Genomic DNA, 14685 nt, shown 5'->3' on the forward strand with positions numbered 1-14685 from the left:
AAGGACCCTGCATCTTGTTGTTCTGGGGACGTTGGAGGCACCAGCAGCTTCAAAAACTTGTCTGCTGCTATGACAAGGCATTTTTGCAGCTGCTCTTTTAATCTTACGCAATTGCCTGTTGGAAAGAGCCCTCAATTTTTCCTTATCAGCACGCACACGTGTGTGCTGGGAATCAGCTACATACTTCTTGATTGTGCGATGATCACGATGAAGTGTCTTAGCAATGTTGATTGTAGTCATGCCTTGACCTAAATACTCCACAATTTGTTGCTTCTCAGCAGCCGACACAACCTTTTTCTTTCCCATTTTGGCAAAAAATGTAGGCTGCTTAATAATGTGGAACAGCCTTCTTAGGTAGTCTTGCCATTATTTGGACACACCTGCCAAACTAATTTGCACAGGTATCTGCAATTGCTTTCAGTGATATAAAGAGCCCTGACACACATCACCATCAATGAGTTTAAATGACAAACAAAAAAAATTCTAACCTTATCACTCCTAAACTCTTTGTGCATAATAATTCGGAACACAGTGTGTGTGTGTGTATATATATATATATATATATATATATATATATATATATATATATATATATATATATATATATATATCTTTTAACTATAAGAAGTAATTAGTTAGAAAACTCATCAATTTTCACTCCTTATGAGAAACTAATTGCAGCAAAACTCCCACAATCCTAAACAGCTGAGCAGTAGCTTGAGGATAAGCAGGTGCAGCATACCAGGAGCTGTCATTAACAAAAAAAAGCCATTAAGGTCATCACCTGAGGAGAGCCTGTTTCTTAAGAAACTTGAAATCTAGTACTTGCACAATGGAAGAAATGCAGGGAGGATGGCAATTAAAATGCAAATCCTTCACACAAACACTTCAGCTTAATATGCTAGAGCCTTGGAGACTCAGTCAGTGTGCTCTTAAATCTGTTTAATAACCCTGCATTATCCTGTTTATTGTGAAGCATAAGTAGCTATACCTTGCTAAGAAAATTCTAATGTATATTTCTATTATGGAAGCCTTTCAAACCCTCACTTAACACAGTGGGTTACTAAGTATATCTAATCTTCCTCCAAACATAACGATGTGGGCTCCGTCATTGCACTAGATATTGTTGGCTATAAATATGCTTTAACTTGATATTGAATTAAAGTTAAATTGTCCATCGGGGTAAATGTTTTCACCCCTTCAATGTTCTCAATTGCTATTTTTTTATTTATCTCATTGTTAATCTATTAGCTACAAAATTGACGCCAAAGAGTTCATTGAAAACGTAACGCTACATACAAGCAGTCAAAAGTAACTACAGAAAAATACCCATAGGTCAAAATAAAACTGCAAAAGCTGGAAGATTGGATAAACAACAAGTAGCAAATACAGTATAAATTGACAATAAAAAACTATTTTATTAAGTCAAAGTAAAAAATCCAATCATGGCTTCAGTGTAAATATGGTGACTGCTAACCATAGGCAGGGACTGCAAACACATTACAGAGTGAAACAACCTCACAACATTTCAGCTGAGAGTAATGCCTAATATTCTTAATGAGTGAATGGGTTATACTGTTCCCAGGTTGAATGCAAGTTCCAGCAAGACTGCATAGGAAAATAGCACTTAAAATAGCAATTGTTACCATCCACCTCTCGTGTCTCCCCTTTTCCTCATAGTTTGTAAGCTTGCGAGCAGGGCCCTCATTCCTCCTGGTATCTGTTTTGAACTGTGATTTCTGTTATGCTGTAATGTCTATTGTCTGTACAAGTCCCCTCTATAATTTGTAAAGCGCTGCGGAATATGTTGGCGCTATATAAATAAAATTATTATTATTACATGAGTCGGATACCTATCTGTGTGGAGTAACAGCTATCCCAAGGTTCTCCCATGGCATGTGATCAACGAGTACTAACATGCTAACCCAGCAGAGATTTAAATCTTTAAATCTTGGTAACCTGCCTGGAATCTACAAGTCTTTGCATCATCACCCGAGTCTCCTTGCACTGATTACAGCCATCCCCAGACTCTGATGCTGTCATAACAGTCGGCGATGTTTGCAACAGCATCCTTGTGACAAGTTTTAACATGGAGCTGCTGCTCATAGTATTCTGTAGAGGGTATCTATAGGGTGCTCTGCATTATTACCCTGGGAGCATTACTTCCATAAAAAGTAGTACTGAATAAAAAGGACCATTTCACTGGAAGTGGACGGTGAATCTATTTTTCTTAGAAATCCTGGAACTGGTTTATAAAATGGGAGTCTGCTTTCAACCCCTTCATGACTGGGCTTTAAAGATTCGTGGGGAAAAAAATTCCAAGTGTGTTGAAACTACAAAAAAAAGCTCTTCCATTTTTACCATGCTCACTATATGGTACAACTGACCAGGCAATATGATTCTCCATGTCAGTACAAGTACACAGATGCCAAGCGAATACAGCAGACTTCATAGGAAGTTTCTTAGGCATTTTGTAATCATATAAATTCTCTCGCTCAAAATAAATTTTGTCCTATAAAAAAAATGCATATTGTAATTCCTGCAAGAATAGGAAATCGTGTATAATTTTTGGATAGAAATAAAACAAAATTTGCATAAATCAATAGTACAGATGATGACAAATAAAAAGTTTGTAATATATGTTATTAGATAGCTTTACTCTGAACTTTTAAATTTCAGGTGTTTCTCAGGTTACAGCTAAGTAAATGTTTCACATCATGATGCCTCACACTCTATGAAGAGGGGAGGAGGGAGAGAGCAAGTTTGTGCTGAATCACAGACCAGAAAGAAACTGAAACTGCTAGCAAACTAAAACATGAAGCATGCAAAGAAAACATACACTGGGCAATTTATTTATGCACAGTTTTATTGAAAGTTTAGAAATTCTTTAAGAAGTTCTTGCCTCAATCTTGATTTCCTGTTCACACTAGCAGTTCTTGAGATGAGTGTAGGTCTGCAGACATTCCTTATCAGTGACTTTTTGCTCTGATCTGTTGGGGAGGAGCTTTACTACTGAGCATGTACATTAAGTGCAGCACCGATTCATCTCAACCTAAAGCCGAGATCCTTAGATCAGGAATAGAACAGACATTTCATATCTTTCCCAAATTCTTATGAAAAAAATATTCAGCACATACTGCAATTAAATACTGTACCCAATTTATTATATATTTTAGGAGTCTGAGTTGGTCCAAAATTGACGCTCCACAGCCCCAAATTACACACTATGTGTAAACATCTGTTTCATTAGTTTTGGTGTGCAAAGCTTAAAGAATAACTAAACTTTCATTATTTAATTTTTTTCTTAAGTAAAACATTTTTCTAGCATTGAAACTTAAGAAACTTTGGAAATGACTTCATTATGGGATTGCACTTCATTCTTATAAAACAAAAAAAATTAATGCAAGTGATTCCTAACCCCTGCTTTTTCCTAATCGATTTGTCTACCTTCAGCTGGATTCACATCAGAACGTACTCATTTTTGAGTAGAGATGATGGCAGTGAAAGGGTCAACCCTCGCTTCCTCCTCTGAGTGTTCTGCATATCATCTCCAACAGAAAGCTTAAAGGGAACCTGTCACCCCCAAATTGGCAAATTGGAAGCTGAGCTAAGCCCATCGGCATCGGGCTTATCTACAGCATTCTGGAATGCTGTAGATAAGCCCCCAATGTAGCCTGAAAGATGAGAAAAAGAGGTTAGATTATACTCACCCAAGTGCGGTCCCGCTGCGGTGGGTGTTGTGGTCCGGTCCAGGGCCTCCCATCTTCTTACGATCACGTCCTCTTCTTGTCTTCATGCCACAGCTCCGGCGCAGGCGTACTTTGTCTGCCTTGTTGAGGGCAGAGCAAAGTACTGCAGTGCGCAGGTGCCGGGAAAGGTCAGACGGGCCTAGCACCTGCGCACTGCAGTACTTTGCTCTGCCCTCAACTGGGCAGACAAAGTACGCCTGCGCCCGAGCTGCAGCCTGAAGACAAGAAGAGGACGTGATCCTATGAAGATGGGAGGCCCCGGACCGGACCGCAGCGGGACCGCCCCTGGGTGAGTATAATCTAACCTCTTTTTCTCATTTTTCAGGTTACATTGGGGGCTTATCCACAGCATTACAGAATGCTGTAGATAAGCCCCTGATGCCGGTGGGCTTAGCTCAACTTCCATTTTGGGGTTGACAGGTTCCTTTTAAGTGTCGCAAGGGTTAGTGAGATGCAAGTGCCGACCCTTTCAGGGCCAGTATATAAGTATTCCAAGTGAGTATATTCTGATGTGAATAGAGCTGAAGGCCAACCATTTGACTAGGGAAAAGCACGGGTTCGGAAGTCAGTTATGTGAATTTTTTTTATTATTATTTTTACAAAAATGAAGACAAATTCTCTAATATATTTATCAACCCTCAGATATTTTCATGGTGGACATAATGTATAAATAAATATGTTAAAGTTTAGTCACTCTTTAACATATGTTGAGCTTCACCATGCTAGATTCTTTATCCCATCCTTTTTCCTCTCTCCATTGGGAAACTTGTACTCTGTTGATCAAAGAAGGAAAATGGCTTTTGGGCTAATGAGCATTCTGCCAAAAATTATGTATTTGTGACATATTTTGTTAGTGAGATCATACATTGTTAGCAAATTAAAAAGTTTCTAGTCAGTGAAATTCTCATTTCTTTTAGGTCTCAATGTCCCTTTTTCTATTTTCTCAGGTGGTGATTTCTTGACCTTCCTAAGAAAGAGGAAAGATGAGATGAAACCTAAACAGCTTGTAAAGTTTTCCTTGGATGCTGCTTCTGGTATGGCCTATCTGGAGTCTAAAAACTGTATTCACAGGTATTATCCTATGAATGTTTATTATTTTAAATATTTTGCCAATTTCCTTCTTTTTTATTTTTTTAAAATATTGTTCTTGGGATATTTTCTTAATAATATAATAATAATAATAATCTTTATTTATATAGCGGCAACATATTCTGCAGCACTTTACAATTAAGTGGGGACATGTACAGACAGATTCAATACAAGTTAAGACAATTTAAACAGTGACATTAGGAGTGAGGTCCCTGCTCGCAAGCTTACAATCTACAAGGAAATGGGGGGGACACAATAGGTGAAAAGTGATTGTTATTTCAGGTCTGGGGATTTTCATATAAAGCTGCATGAGATCCGGTCATCAGCCCATGTGTTTAAGTGCAATAGTCAAGTATCAAGTGCAGTTATCATGAGCATGGAGGGTGTGGAGACAGATGAATAGTAGGGTGCAGATTCAGAATAATATTTGGAAGGAGGGAACAGGGCAAAGTTAGTTTACTGAGTAGTTGATGCGGTAGGCTTGTTTGAAGAGATGGTTTTTAGAGCGCGCTTGAATAGGTCGGGGCTAGGTATCAGCCTGATCGTCTGGGGAAGTGCATTCCAGAGAGCTGGCGCAGCACGAGTGAAGTCTTGGAGACGGAGGTGTGAGGTTCGAATTACGGGGGATGTTAGCCTTAGGTCATTTATAGAACGGAGGGCACGTGTAGGGCGATAGACAGAGATGAGAGAGGAGATATAAGGCGGTGCAGAACTGTGGAGGGCTTTGTGAGTGAGAGAGATGAGTTTATACTGGACCCTGTAGCGAATGGGTAGCCAGTGTAATGACTGGCACAAGATGGAGGCATCGGTGAAGCTGATTATTAATATATTAATAATTTTCTTCCCATGGGTCAGATAACATCTTGTAAAAAATCTCTGGTTATTTTTCTTGAAATTAAAATAACACCAGAATATATACTGTATTTTTCGGACCATAACACGCACTTTTTCCCAAAAATGTTTTGGGGAAAATGGGGGTGCATCTTATGATCGCAATATACTTAAAAATTCTGGCATCGGTCCCAGTGGCGGAGTTCCCGATGCAGCTGGTGCTGCTGTAGCTGTGCTCTGTGGTGCGCTGGTCTTGGGGCTCTGTGGTGTGGCCGCAGCGGGGCTCTGCGCTGCGTGGGGGCTCCACCAGCATTTCGGCAAAGCCCGGAAGCCCCCGCAGCTCCGTTGCTGCGACGCGGTGGCCTCCGGAAACATGGCCGCTGGGGGCGGCGCATGTTCAGATTCAAATCTTTGCATCGATATCTCGTCTCCCGAGTTCTCGGGACGAGATCTCGTTGCCGAGATCTGAATCTCAGCATGCTACGCCCCCGGCAGCCATCTTTCCGGAGGCCTCTGTGTCGGAGCTGCGGGGGCTTCAGTGCTTTCACGAAATGCCGGCGGAGCCCCCCACGCAGCACAGAGATCTGCTACTGCCCCAGCACAGAGCCCCAAGCCCGCAGCCCCACCGCACCAGCCTGGGATGGGATTTCCCGGAGACCACCGAACAACCTCTGTGACTGCTCCACCAGTGCCCAAACCCCTCCCCGGTAAGCTGAATTCGGACTGTAAGATGGACCCCCATTTGACAAATTTATTCCCCCTATTTTCCCTCTGAAAATTTGGGGTGCGTCTTATGGTTCGGTGTGTCCTATAGTCCAAAAAATACGGTAATCTCCCATCATTTACTTTTAACTTTGCTCCTTCACTGAAAACCACTAAAGACAGTTGTTGCCCAGTATCCAACAGACCCTGAATTACATTCTTATGTGATTGTTTTTTGTTTTGTTTGTTTTTTTTTTATTTTTTTTTTAAAGATCTGTGATTTATACTATTTTTTTTCTATCAATACTTTAAAAGATCTTGGTAATAGTATTATGAGAGAGTGCGTACCCAAGAGAGAGCAGTTTTATTTCAAGACCTCCTGGAAGTAGTTATTTCGGATAGTTGACAAATCCTTTTTTTTTCTATCCTGTACCTTTTTTATACATGGTTATACATTCTTTTTTCTTATCACTTCCATCTTAAAGAGTTCTGACTTTTTCTGTACAGTAATGATTCATTAGAACAAAACAGAGGGACAATCTTGGCAGATGATGAAGTCATTTTATAGAGAAATGCCTGCTGAAAATGCACTGTGACCAATTCATTTAACACTTGATCTCTAGAGCCCACTACTTAATTGGACCTCTTAACATTTATAGCACACTAGAGGACTTTGAGGCTTCTTGTCTGTAAAAGAAACTCTTTAACTTTTATTACCGCAGATATAACAAACTCGTACAGATTCTGTAATTTTTTTTTCGTTTTTTTTTTTTTTTTCCTCATTCCAACTTCCCTCAAGTTATGTTTCTTCTATCTTTTCAGTAGATTTTGTGATGAGGCATTTTATAACAAATTTACCAAATCAGACGGATTAATAATTCTTGGAGGCAACGTGAGACGACGCTGTGGAGTTTAAACAGCTGAATGCCACTGGCGTTTCCACTGATGGTGATCTATATGCATGTGTTCTAAAGGCTCCTATGAGTGTGGTGCTGTGTTCTCTGTTACATTTGTAAAGTTAGAAGCTTGGCTAGGGGTGAGCCCTGGGTAATGTAATGCAACGATTCTGATATCGTAAAACTTGATATGGCTTTATGTGCTTGTGCCAGAGTAGCAAGTTGTTATTAATGCTAGAATTTACCTGAATTACAGGTACAGTACCTATATGTTGCATTACTTTGGTTACTTTGGCCTACTAAGTGCAGCTTAGTGATTACATTGCACCGTCCCAATGACTATAAGCAATCGGCTGCAGGGAGGATATGACTTCATTTTCTCCCTGTAGCAGCTGGTCCAACTTCTGTATGACGGCCATTTAAATGCTGTTTACCTGCGGATTACCACTTTATCATACAGGCAGCTGTACTAATGTAGATGGCAGGAGATTGTCGCTCAGGCAGGGTATATACAGGAGCAGAGAGTGCGCAGAAGCATAGGGTGAGTTCTACACATAGATTAAATTGACGTGGGTCTGGTCAGGAGCTCACAGTAGAGAGGGGTCTGTAGCACTGAGAAGAAGCAAGTGCTGCTGCAAAACATAGTTTTAGCAGCTCAAGAATCTCATAAGACCCCCAGAGTATATAATAAAGAAACTTTGTGTTGGGCTTAGTTTGTATATTAATAATAAATATGTACCTTATTTTCTGGTGTATAAGACGACTGGGCGTATAAGACGACCCCCAACTTTTCCATATAAAATATGGAATTTGGGATATGCCTGCTGTATAAGACGGGGGTCATCTTATACGCCCAGTCATCTTATACGGCGTGTGGTTCCCAGGGTCTGAAGGAGAGGAGACTCTCCTTTAGGCCCTGGGATCCATTTTCATGTAAAAAATAAAGAATAAAAATAAAAAATATGTATATACTCACCCCTCCGAGAAGCCTGGCTGTCACCGCTGCAAGCGTCTGCCTCCGTTCCTAAGAATTGCAGAGTGTGAAGGACCTTCGATGATGTCACGGTCTTGTGATTGGTCCGTGACCGCTCATGTGACTGGTCACCTGACCGTGACGTCATCGAAGGTCTTTCTCGCTCTGCAAATCTTAGGAAAGGAGGCAGACGCTTGCAGCGGTGACGGCCAGGCTTCTCGGAGGGGTGAGTATATCCATATTTTTTATTTTTATTCTTTATTTTTTACATGAATATGGATCCCAGGGCCTGAAGGAGAGTTTCCCTGCACACGCCGTACCCGGCGTATAAGACGACCCCCGACTTTTGGGACAATTTTTAGGGGTTAAAAAGTCGTCTTATACGCCGGAAAATACGGTATTTACTGTGCCTTGTGAAAAATAGCGTGATTGTGAACATTGTGGCATTGTCGCTGAGCTCAGTGATTAGCTGCAGCGAAGATGCTCAGTGTAACGGCTGCAACCAAAACCCCATCACTGTCAGTAAGCCGGTGCTGGACGTGTGGAGGGGGAGTATCTGCTCTTTTTGTTATATTAGAGTGTTTGGGGTCTACTTTCCTGAGAGTGGAAAGCCTCTCTAACTAATTTACTAGTCTGTGGCCATTTCTACAGCGAGGTTCTGGAACAGTTAAATGTTTCCATGATTTAGGTGGTTTATTTTTCTTGTCCACAGAGTGCTTTCACAGACAATCTCTTACAAGCTCTACACAACCTACCAGAGGCTCTTCTGCCTCCCAGCAGACTAGATTTTCACGAAGACAAAATATTGGTTTGTACAGCCAGACAACAGAAGCTGCTTGAGCGATGAATCACTGTATCAGATTTGTTTGTAAGTTTAATTCTATCTTGTGATACTGAATAGAGAAACGCTGCTTAATATCCTCAATATAAATAATGGAAAACCACATCCAAAAATGTATGTAAAGGCCTTCTCATTTATAGCACATCTCTAATTAGTAACCTTCCTGCCACAACTACAAGATTGTTGTTTTATTGATTATTTTTAATATAAATATTTTTAAATATATAAAAATAAAAGAAATTCTATTGCCATTCATAGAGGGGAAAAATGAATTAATGCCCATGGTAACCAGAGTGTAGATGTCATCTGGGATTACTCTAGAATACCTAATATAAAGCTTAGTCAGACAGCAAATTATCAAAGCAAGCTTTGCACAGACATAACCAACACTGGGAACATTGGTAAATTGGAGAAGAATTATTAGCTAGATAACTTCAGCCGTCACTCAATATAATCACAAAACTAGTAAAGCGGTGCGTTTACAAAATTACTTAACCTTTTTGTAGGTCAGGTATGGCCCCACTCTGTCACTATTGGATTTAGCTAGGCTAAACCCTGCTGCAGAGGCCGAGGGATTTTGCAGGCTTCTACTAACATTGAGGTGGCAACCTCCAGGAGTGGTCTCTAGTAGTAACTGCTGACGGCGCTCAGATAGTGTTTCTTGGAGAGTGTAACTGGGATGAATAAATAGAAGAATGATTGTAAAAAAAAAAACTAGGTTAGGTCATATAGCACCATAAGACAAAGGGCAGGGCTGGCAGTGATCTCGAAACAAGAAGCGGCCTTGGTCAAATCCAAAATGGCAAATAGACACCTTCACAACGGAACTGAAAAAATACATTATTGCTCATGCAAGGTTTGGCAGATCAGCATAATTCATAGTGATCAGCAAGAGGCCACATACTAATCATCAGACATAAATATGTCCCTTTCGAGGAGTTGTCCACCTTTTTTTTTTTTAAATCTATGCATTTTGGGCAAAAAAAAAAAAATTTTGTTCGGTTATTTTTTCACTACTTTTCAATTGGTGGAAGTTTATGGACAGGTCTGGTTACATGCTCCTCCATCAGCCATCCATTGTATGCACAGGAGAGCTGAGCAGTCTATGGGGAAAGCTGTACTAACAAGGAGGAGAACCTGTCCTACCTATATATTACTAAGTCCACAAAGTCATGTCCCCAAAACATCGGATAAAATAAATCTAATATGGCTGAACGCATTAACTCAGTCTGCAGGCAGCAATAGACAGTATAGTACAGAGGTTATAGGAGGCAAACGGTGATACATTTTCATGAAATCCAATTGCAAAAATAGTTTTTTTAGCCCCAAGTACATTCATTCATGTAAGTAAAAGCAATTGTCCCTAAAGGTGGTCAACACTTAAATTTGTAGCAGAGCTTGTGGCGTTGAACAAGGAGGACCACTTTGTGAATGATGAGACCTTGTGCGCTATCTGCATCCAGCTTTATAACTGACTTTCATTTCCGTGAACTTTTCCTTGTACAGGCAAGATGTTTAAAATTGTGTAAAATTTAAAAAAATAGCGACATTAAATATAGCAGAAAAAACAAAACACAGCTAAACATCATGAACTTGGTTTTAAAAATAGAGGATTTCTCTTCAAAGCAGCATGGCGGCAGATTAATGTCAGTACTACACTGCAGTAACTTTTTTTTCCCATCTGTCAAACAGTAGCCAGATGTGTGGACTCTGCCTTCTTTTACACTATGCAATCCCAAGACATACGGTATGTCTTAGATGTGTGGGAAAAACTTTGTGTGAAACCAGCTTAACCTTCACCTTAAATGAGCAGTGAGTGAATATATCTTACACTCTGGCCCATATTAGAGCAATTTTATTGAGTGTCTTAAGTTTAAAGCGGCTTTCCTTAAATAATTATTGTATCTCCATTGTTTTGCTCTAATTGAAAGAGATATCCTGGTCTTTGCTTGTTTTTCGCTATTAAGCTAAGAACTTAGAGGCATGTAACTACTAAATAGTTGCCTGTTGTGCTTGGAATCGCTCTCTGGTTGTTCAGAGCAGTCATGAACCACTCTGGCCGGCGATTCTGCTGCTTCATATGTAATATGTAATAGGTGTAATAATATTAGCAATTACCTCCAATTAGAAATGTAGCATAGTTTTTCTGATTCTGCTACTTCAGATCTGGGAACCAGAATTGGACAAACTGAGAAGAGAACGTAGTTGGTGAGGGCAGGGCTACCTTTCCGTGTGTGACCATAGTCAGAGCACGGATTCTTTGATCAGACGTCACTCTCTTTCCCTGCTTGGATCGTTCTGATGCTTTGGAGCGTCAGACCTTCAGCTGACAAAGCTGCGTGTTATTAGAAATCCTATCACAGGGCTTGTTAGCTGAACGTGCTGGTGCTCCAAAGCATCAAAAGGATCAACGCAGTGGAGGAGAGTGGTGCCTGATCTGAGCTCAGTCGTATGTGGTGCAAACAGACTCTGCTGATGCTTCGGGGCGCTGGCCCTTCAGCTGACAAAGCTGCTTGTTATTAGAAATCATGTCACAGGGCTTGCTAGCTGAAAGTGCTGGTGCTCCAAAGCATAAGTAGGATCAAATCCATGGACGCGAGTTGTGTCTGATCTGAGCTCGGTCGTATGAGGTGTAAACAGACTCTGCTGATGGTTCGGGGTGCTGGCCCTTCAGCTGACAAAGCTGCTTGTTATTAGAAATCATGTCACAGGGCTTGCTAGCTGAAAGTGCTGGTGCTCCAAAGCATAAGAAGGATCAAATCCATGGACGCGAGTTGTGCCTGATCTGAGCGCGGTCGTATGAGGTTTAAACAGACTTTGCTGATGCTTTGGATCGCTGGCCCTTCATCTGCAAGCCTGCCGATATAACTGCAGATATAGCATTATTTTAGGCTGAAAGGCACAAATGTATTGATACGTGTGGTCAGATTAATTTTTACAAAGTTTGCCCTAATAATATGGATAAGACAAAGTAGTTACCTTTCATCTCACATTGTGTCAGCTGTTGAATATAATAACACGAACAGTCAGACAAAATAAGGTTTAATCGCGTTATGTAGAATACAATAACTAATAGCCTGCATGGAGAATTGTAATTCCTCACACTTCACCGCATAATTAGAATGTGGGAGATGTTTGCTGTGGCTTAGAAAAATAACCCACTTCTTCCATAGACCCTGCTCACCCAATCCGCACACTTTCTCCATTGTTTTCACAATTATTTCATTTTTCTTTGTCGTGACTATCAATAGAGATGCTAATGTGTTTTTCCAATGCTGTGCACCTATGGCTTTTGATTGCAGGTTGCTGCCATATGTCAAAATAATTTAACTAATCCAGCATGCCTGCTTTCACGTAGTCTAGGAATGTAGCGAGAACTGCCTTTGGGGACACATATTCTGTGAATAATGACAGGCACACTTTTGAAGAGAAATGGCATATATAACCTAATGTGCTTTTCCCATTTCTTTCTCCACCATGAAAGTATTCATTAAAGTTGAAATAAATAATCAGATTCATGTCCATCAGCTAACTGAGAACTGGGGATGAAAAGAAGAGATAGTATATAGTGTGTTGTGCTAATGAAACCTGCTTTTAGGTCATCTGCCAGTAAACTAGCCCTAGAGCTCAGTACTGGCCTGACCAATGAAAAACATATACTTATGTTTAATGTCATAGTATCCTCATTTTTTGTGATTTAACACTTTGAACTTGCCAAATAATGTTTTTTTTTATTTTGGTGTCTGTCATTACAGCCCTCTCTTTGACCGTTTTTTTTTTATAGTATGAAACCCTAAAAAAAACTTTTTAGGAATAATTTGGAGCTCCAAAATTTTGTCATGTCATTTGTCGTGCAGCAATGATATCAGACAGGTGTCTAACAGATCTGTACATGTACTCCAGTTTGTTAAAATTAAAATATTGTTTTTTGGCTGGGCTCAGACAGTCGTATGAAATCTCTGGCCAGTCACATTTGAAACTCCTTGTGCTCCTCTGCATGTCAAAATAGTGTAGGAGCCATTGAAATGTTCTAGTCTGGTCTGTCACCAGTCCAAATTAGTGCATGCTGTCATATTTTTGTTTTCAACACAGACAGATGGTCTGTGGGGACAATTGGCCATGTTCGGAGGCACGTTGGCTACATAGGGTATGTGTGCTATCCACGGCGTATAATAATCTCAACTGCACAAGCCCTTAGGCATTATTGGAAGGATCCCCACTCGCCATTTCTAAAGAACACACATTTTGAAAGATCAAAAACAGATGCCTCAAGTATCGATTTTAATGACCCTCCTCACAACATCTTTTGTGTCTTTACAGCCTAATTTATCTTTATATATCATATGCTTGTATTATGTTTTCATCTCTGTTACCGTTATTATGGCACTGTATGCATTCAGTGTGCAAAGTCTGGCTACTCTGTAAGGATTCTTTTTCATGCTGAATTTCCACTGCTGACTTCCCATAGTGGAAAGGCTAGAACGAAAATGTTCTGGTTAAAGAATTCCTCCTATGAAGATTTTATTTTAATCTGTGTATATGTAGTGTGTTAATATACTCTCCTACTGCCGCCTTGTCCAGGATCTAGCGCCGTTCCGTTCCCCTTCTTAGTGACATCGCTGCTCTTCAGACTCTCAGGAAGACTCTATGCTCTATGTGTGAGCTGGAAGTCGCTTCCACAACGTAAGTCTATGGTGCCCCCTTCTGACACTCCAGGGACTTAGTTTGTGAAGGTTCTGGGTCACGCAGAGCGCAGTGTGACCCAGGGAGTCTGAAGAGCAGCAGAACGGTGCTGGTTCCCGGAGAAGGTGGCGATAGGTGAGTACATTAACAAACGTACTACATTAAATACACATATACTCAGATTTAGTTTAAAAAAAAAGCGATTTTCATGGGAGGGCTTTTCAGCTAAACATTTAATTCTTTTGCATACTGAGCGTGAAATATGCATTGACATTGGGGTATAAATTGATGTGCTGCCATTTTTTTTCAAGCATGTACCTTGGTTTTCTTTAAACTCATGCAGTTTGCTAGCACTGTAAAACACAAGATTTTCTAGATGTAAAAAATACAATGACCCGTATCGAAATCTGGTGAATATTGGTTTTAGCTATTCTGCTTTTTATAAAAGTGGAAGGAGGACTGTGGAACTAGTTAGCCAAAAATTAACCTTCTCTTTTTTCCCTCACTCCAACTCCTTCATAAATGGCCAATATACCAAATTTCCATAAGGTATCATTAGGCTTTTTTTTTCAGGAAAATGATACTATTTGGAAAAATAGAATTTAAAACTTTTATTTGAATACAGTTTGTGAACCAATAAGTTTTTCTACATTTCCATTAAGCTTAAGTAATGATAAAATATTAAATACAAAGTAGTAAACGGCTTCTACTCCACCATTTATTACTCCCACCAAACAAACAAAAATATAACATGAAACTCTTTAATCCCAGAATATTTAGGTGATTTCCGTTTCCCCGTAAGGTTTTTATTGCATTAAAGCTGCAAAGTTCAGTGACAGCCTACTTTATGAACATAAGAGAAATTTTGCATGCTCGTTTTTCACTCAAGCAATTTGGTAAGCTGTGCACGGAACGGGCTCC

At 40.1% G+C, this 14685-nt stretch overlaps 1 protein-coding gene across 4 annotated transcripts in view; it reads left to right on the forward strand.

Moving 5' to 3' along the window:
- FER (FER tyrosine kinase) overlaps positions 1 to 14685 on the forward strand; it is a 310990-nt gene that overhangs the window by 239540 nt on the left and 56765 nt on the right. For all 4 annotated transcript variants that reach the window (XR_013221836.1, XR_013221837.1, XM_077290053.1 and 1 more), the window contains exon 18: positions 4697 to 4820. Coding sequence is in view for 2 of the 4 variants with exons in the window: in XM_077290053.1 (XP_077146168.1) it covers positions 4697 to 4820 (124 nt within the window). In the remaining 2 variants the exon portion in view is untranslated. The remainder of the gene's footprint in view (positions 1 to 4696; positions 4821 to 14685) is intronic.

This window comes from Ranitomeya variabilis, chromosome 1, assembly GCF_051348905.1.
Source record: "Ranitomeya variabilis isolate aRanVar5 chromosome 1, aRanVar5.hap1, whole genome shotgun sequence".
Lineage (NCBI taxonomy): Eukaryota > Metazoa > Chordata > Amphibia > Anura > Dendrobatidae > Ranitomeya > Ranitomeya variabilis.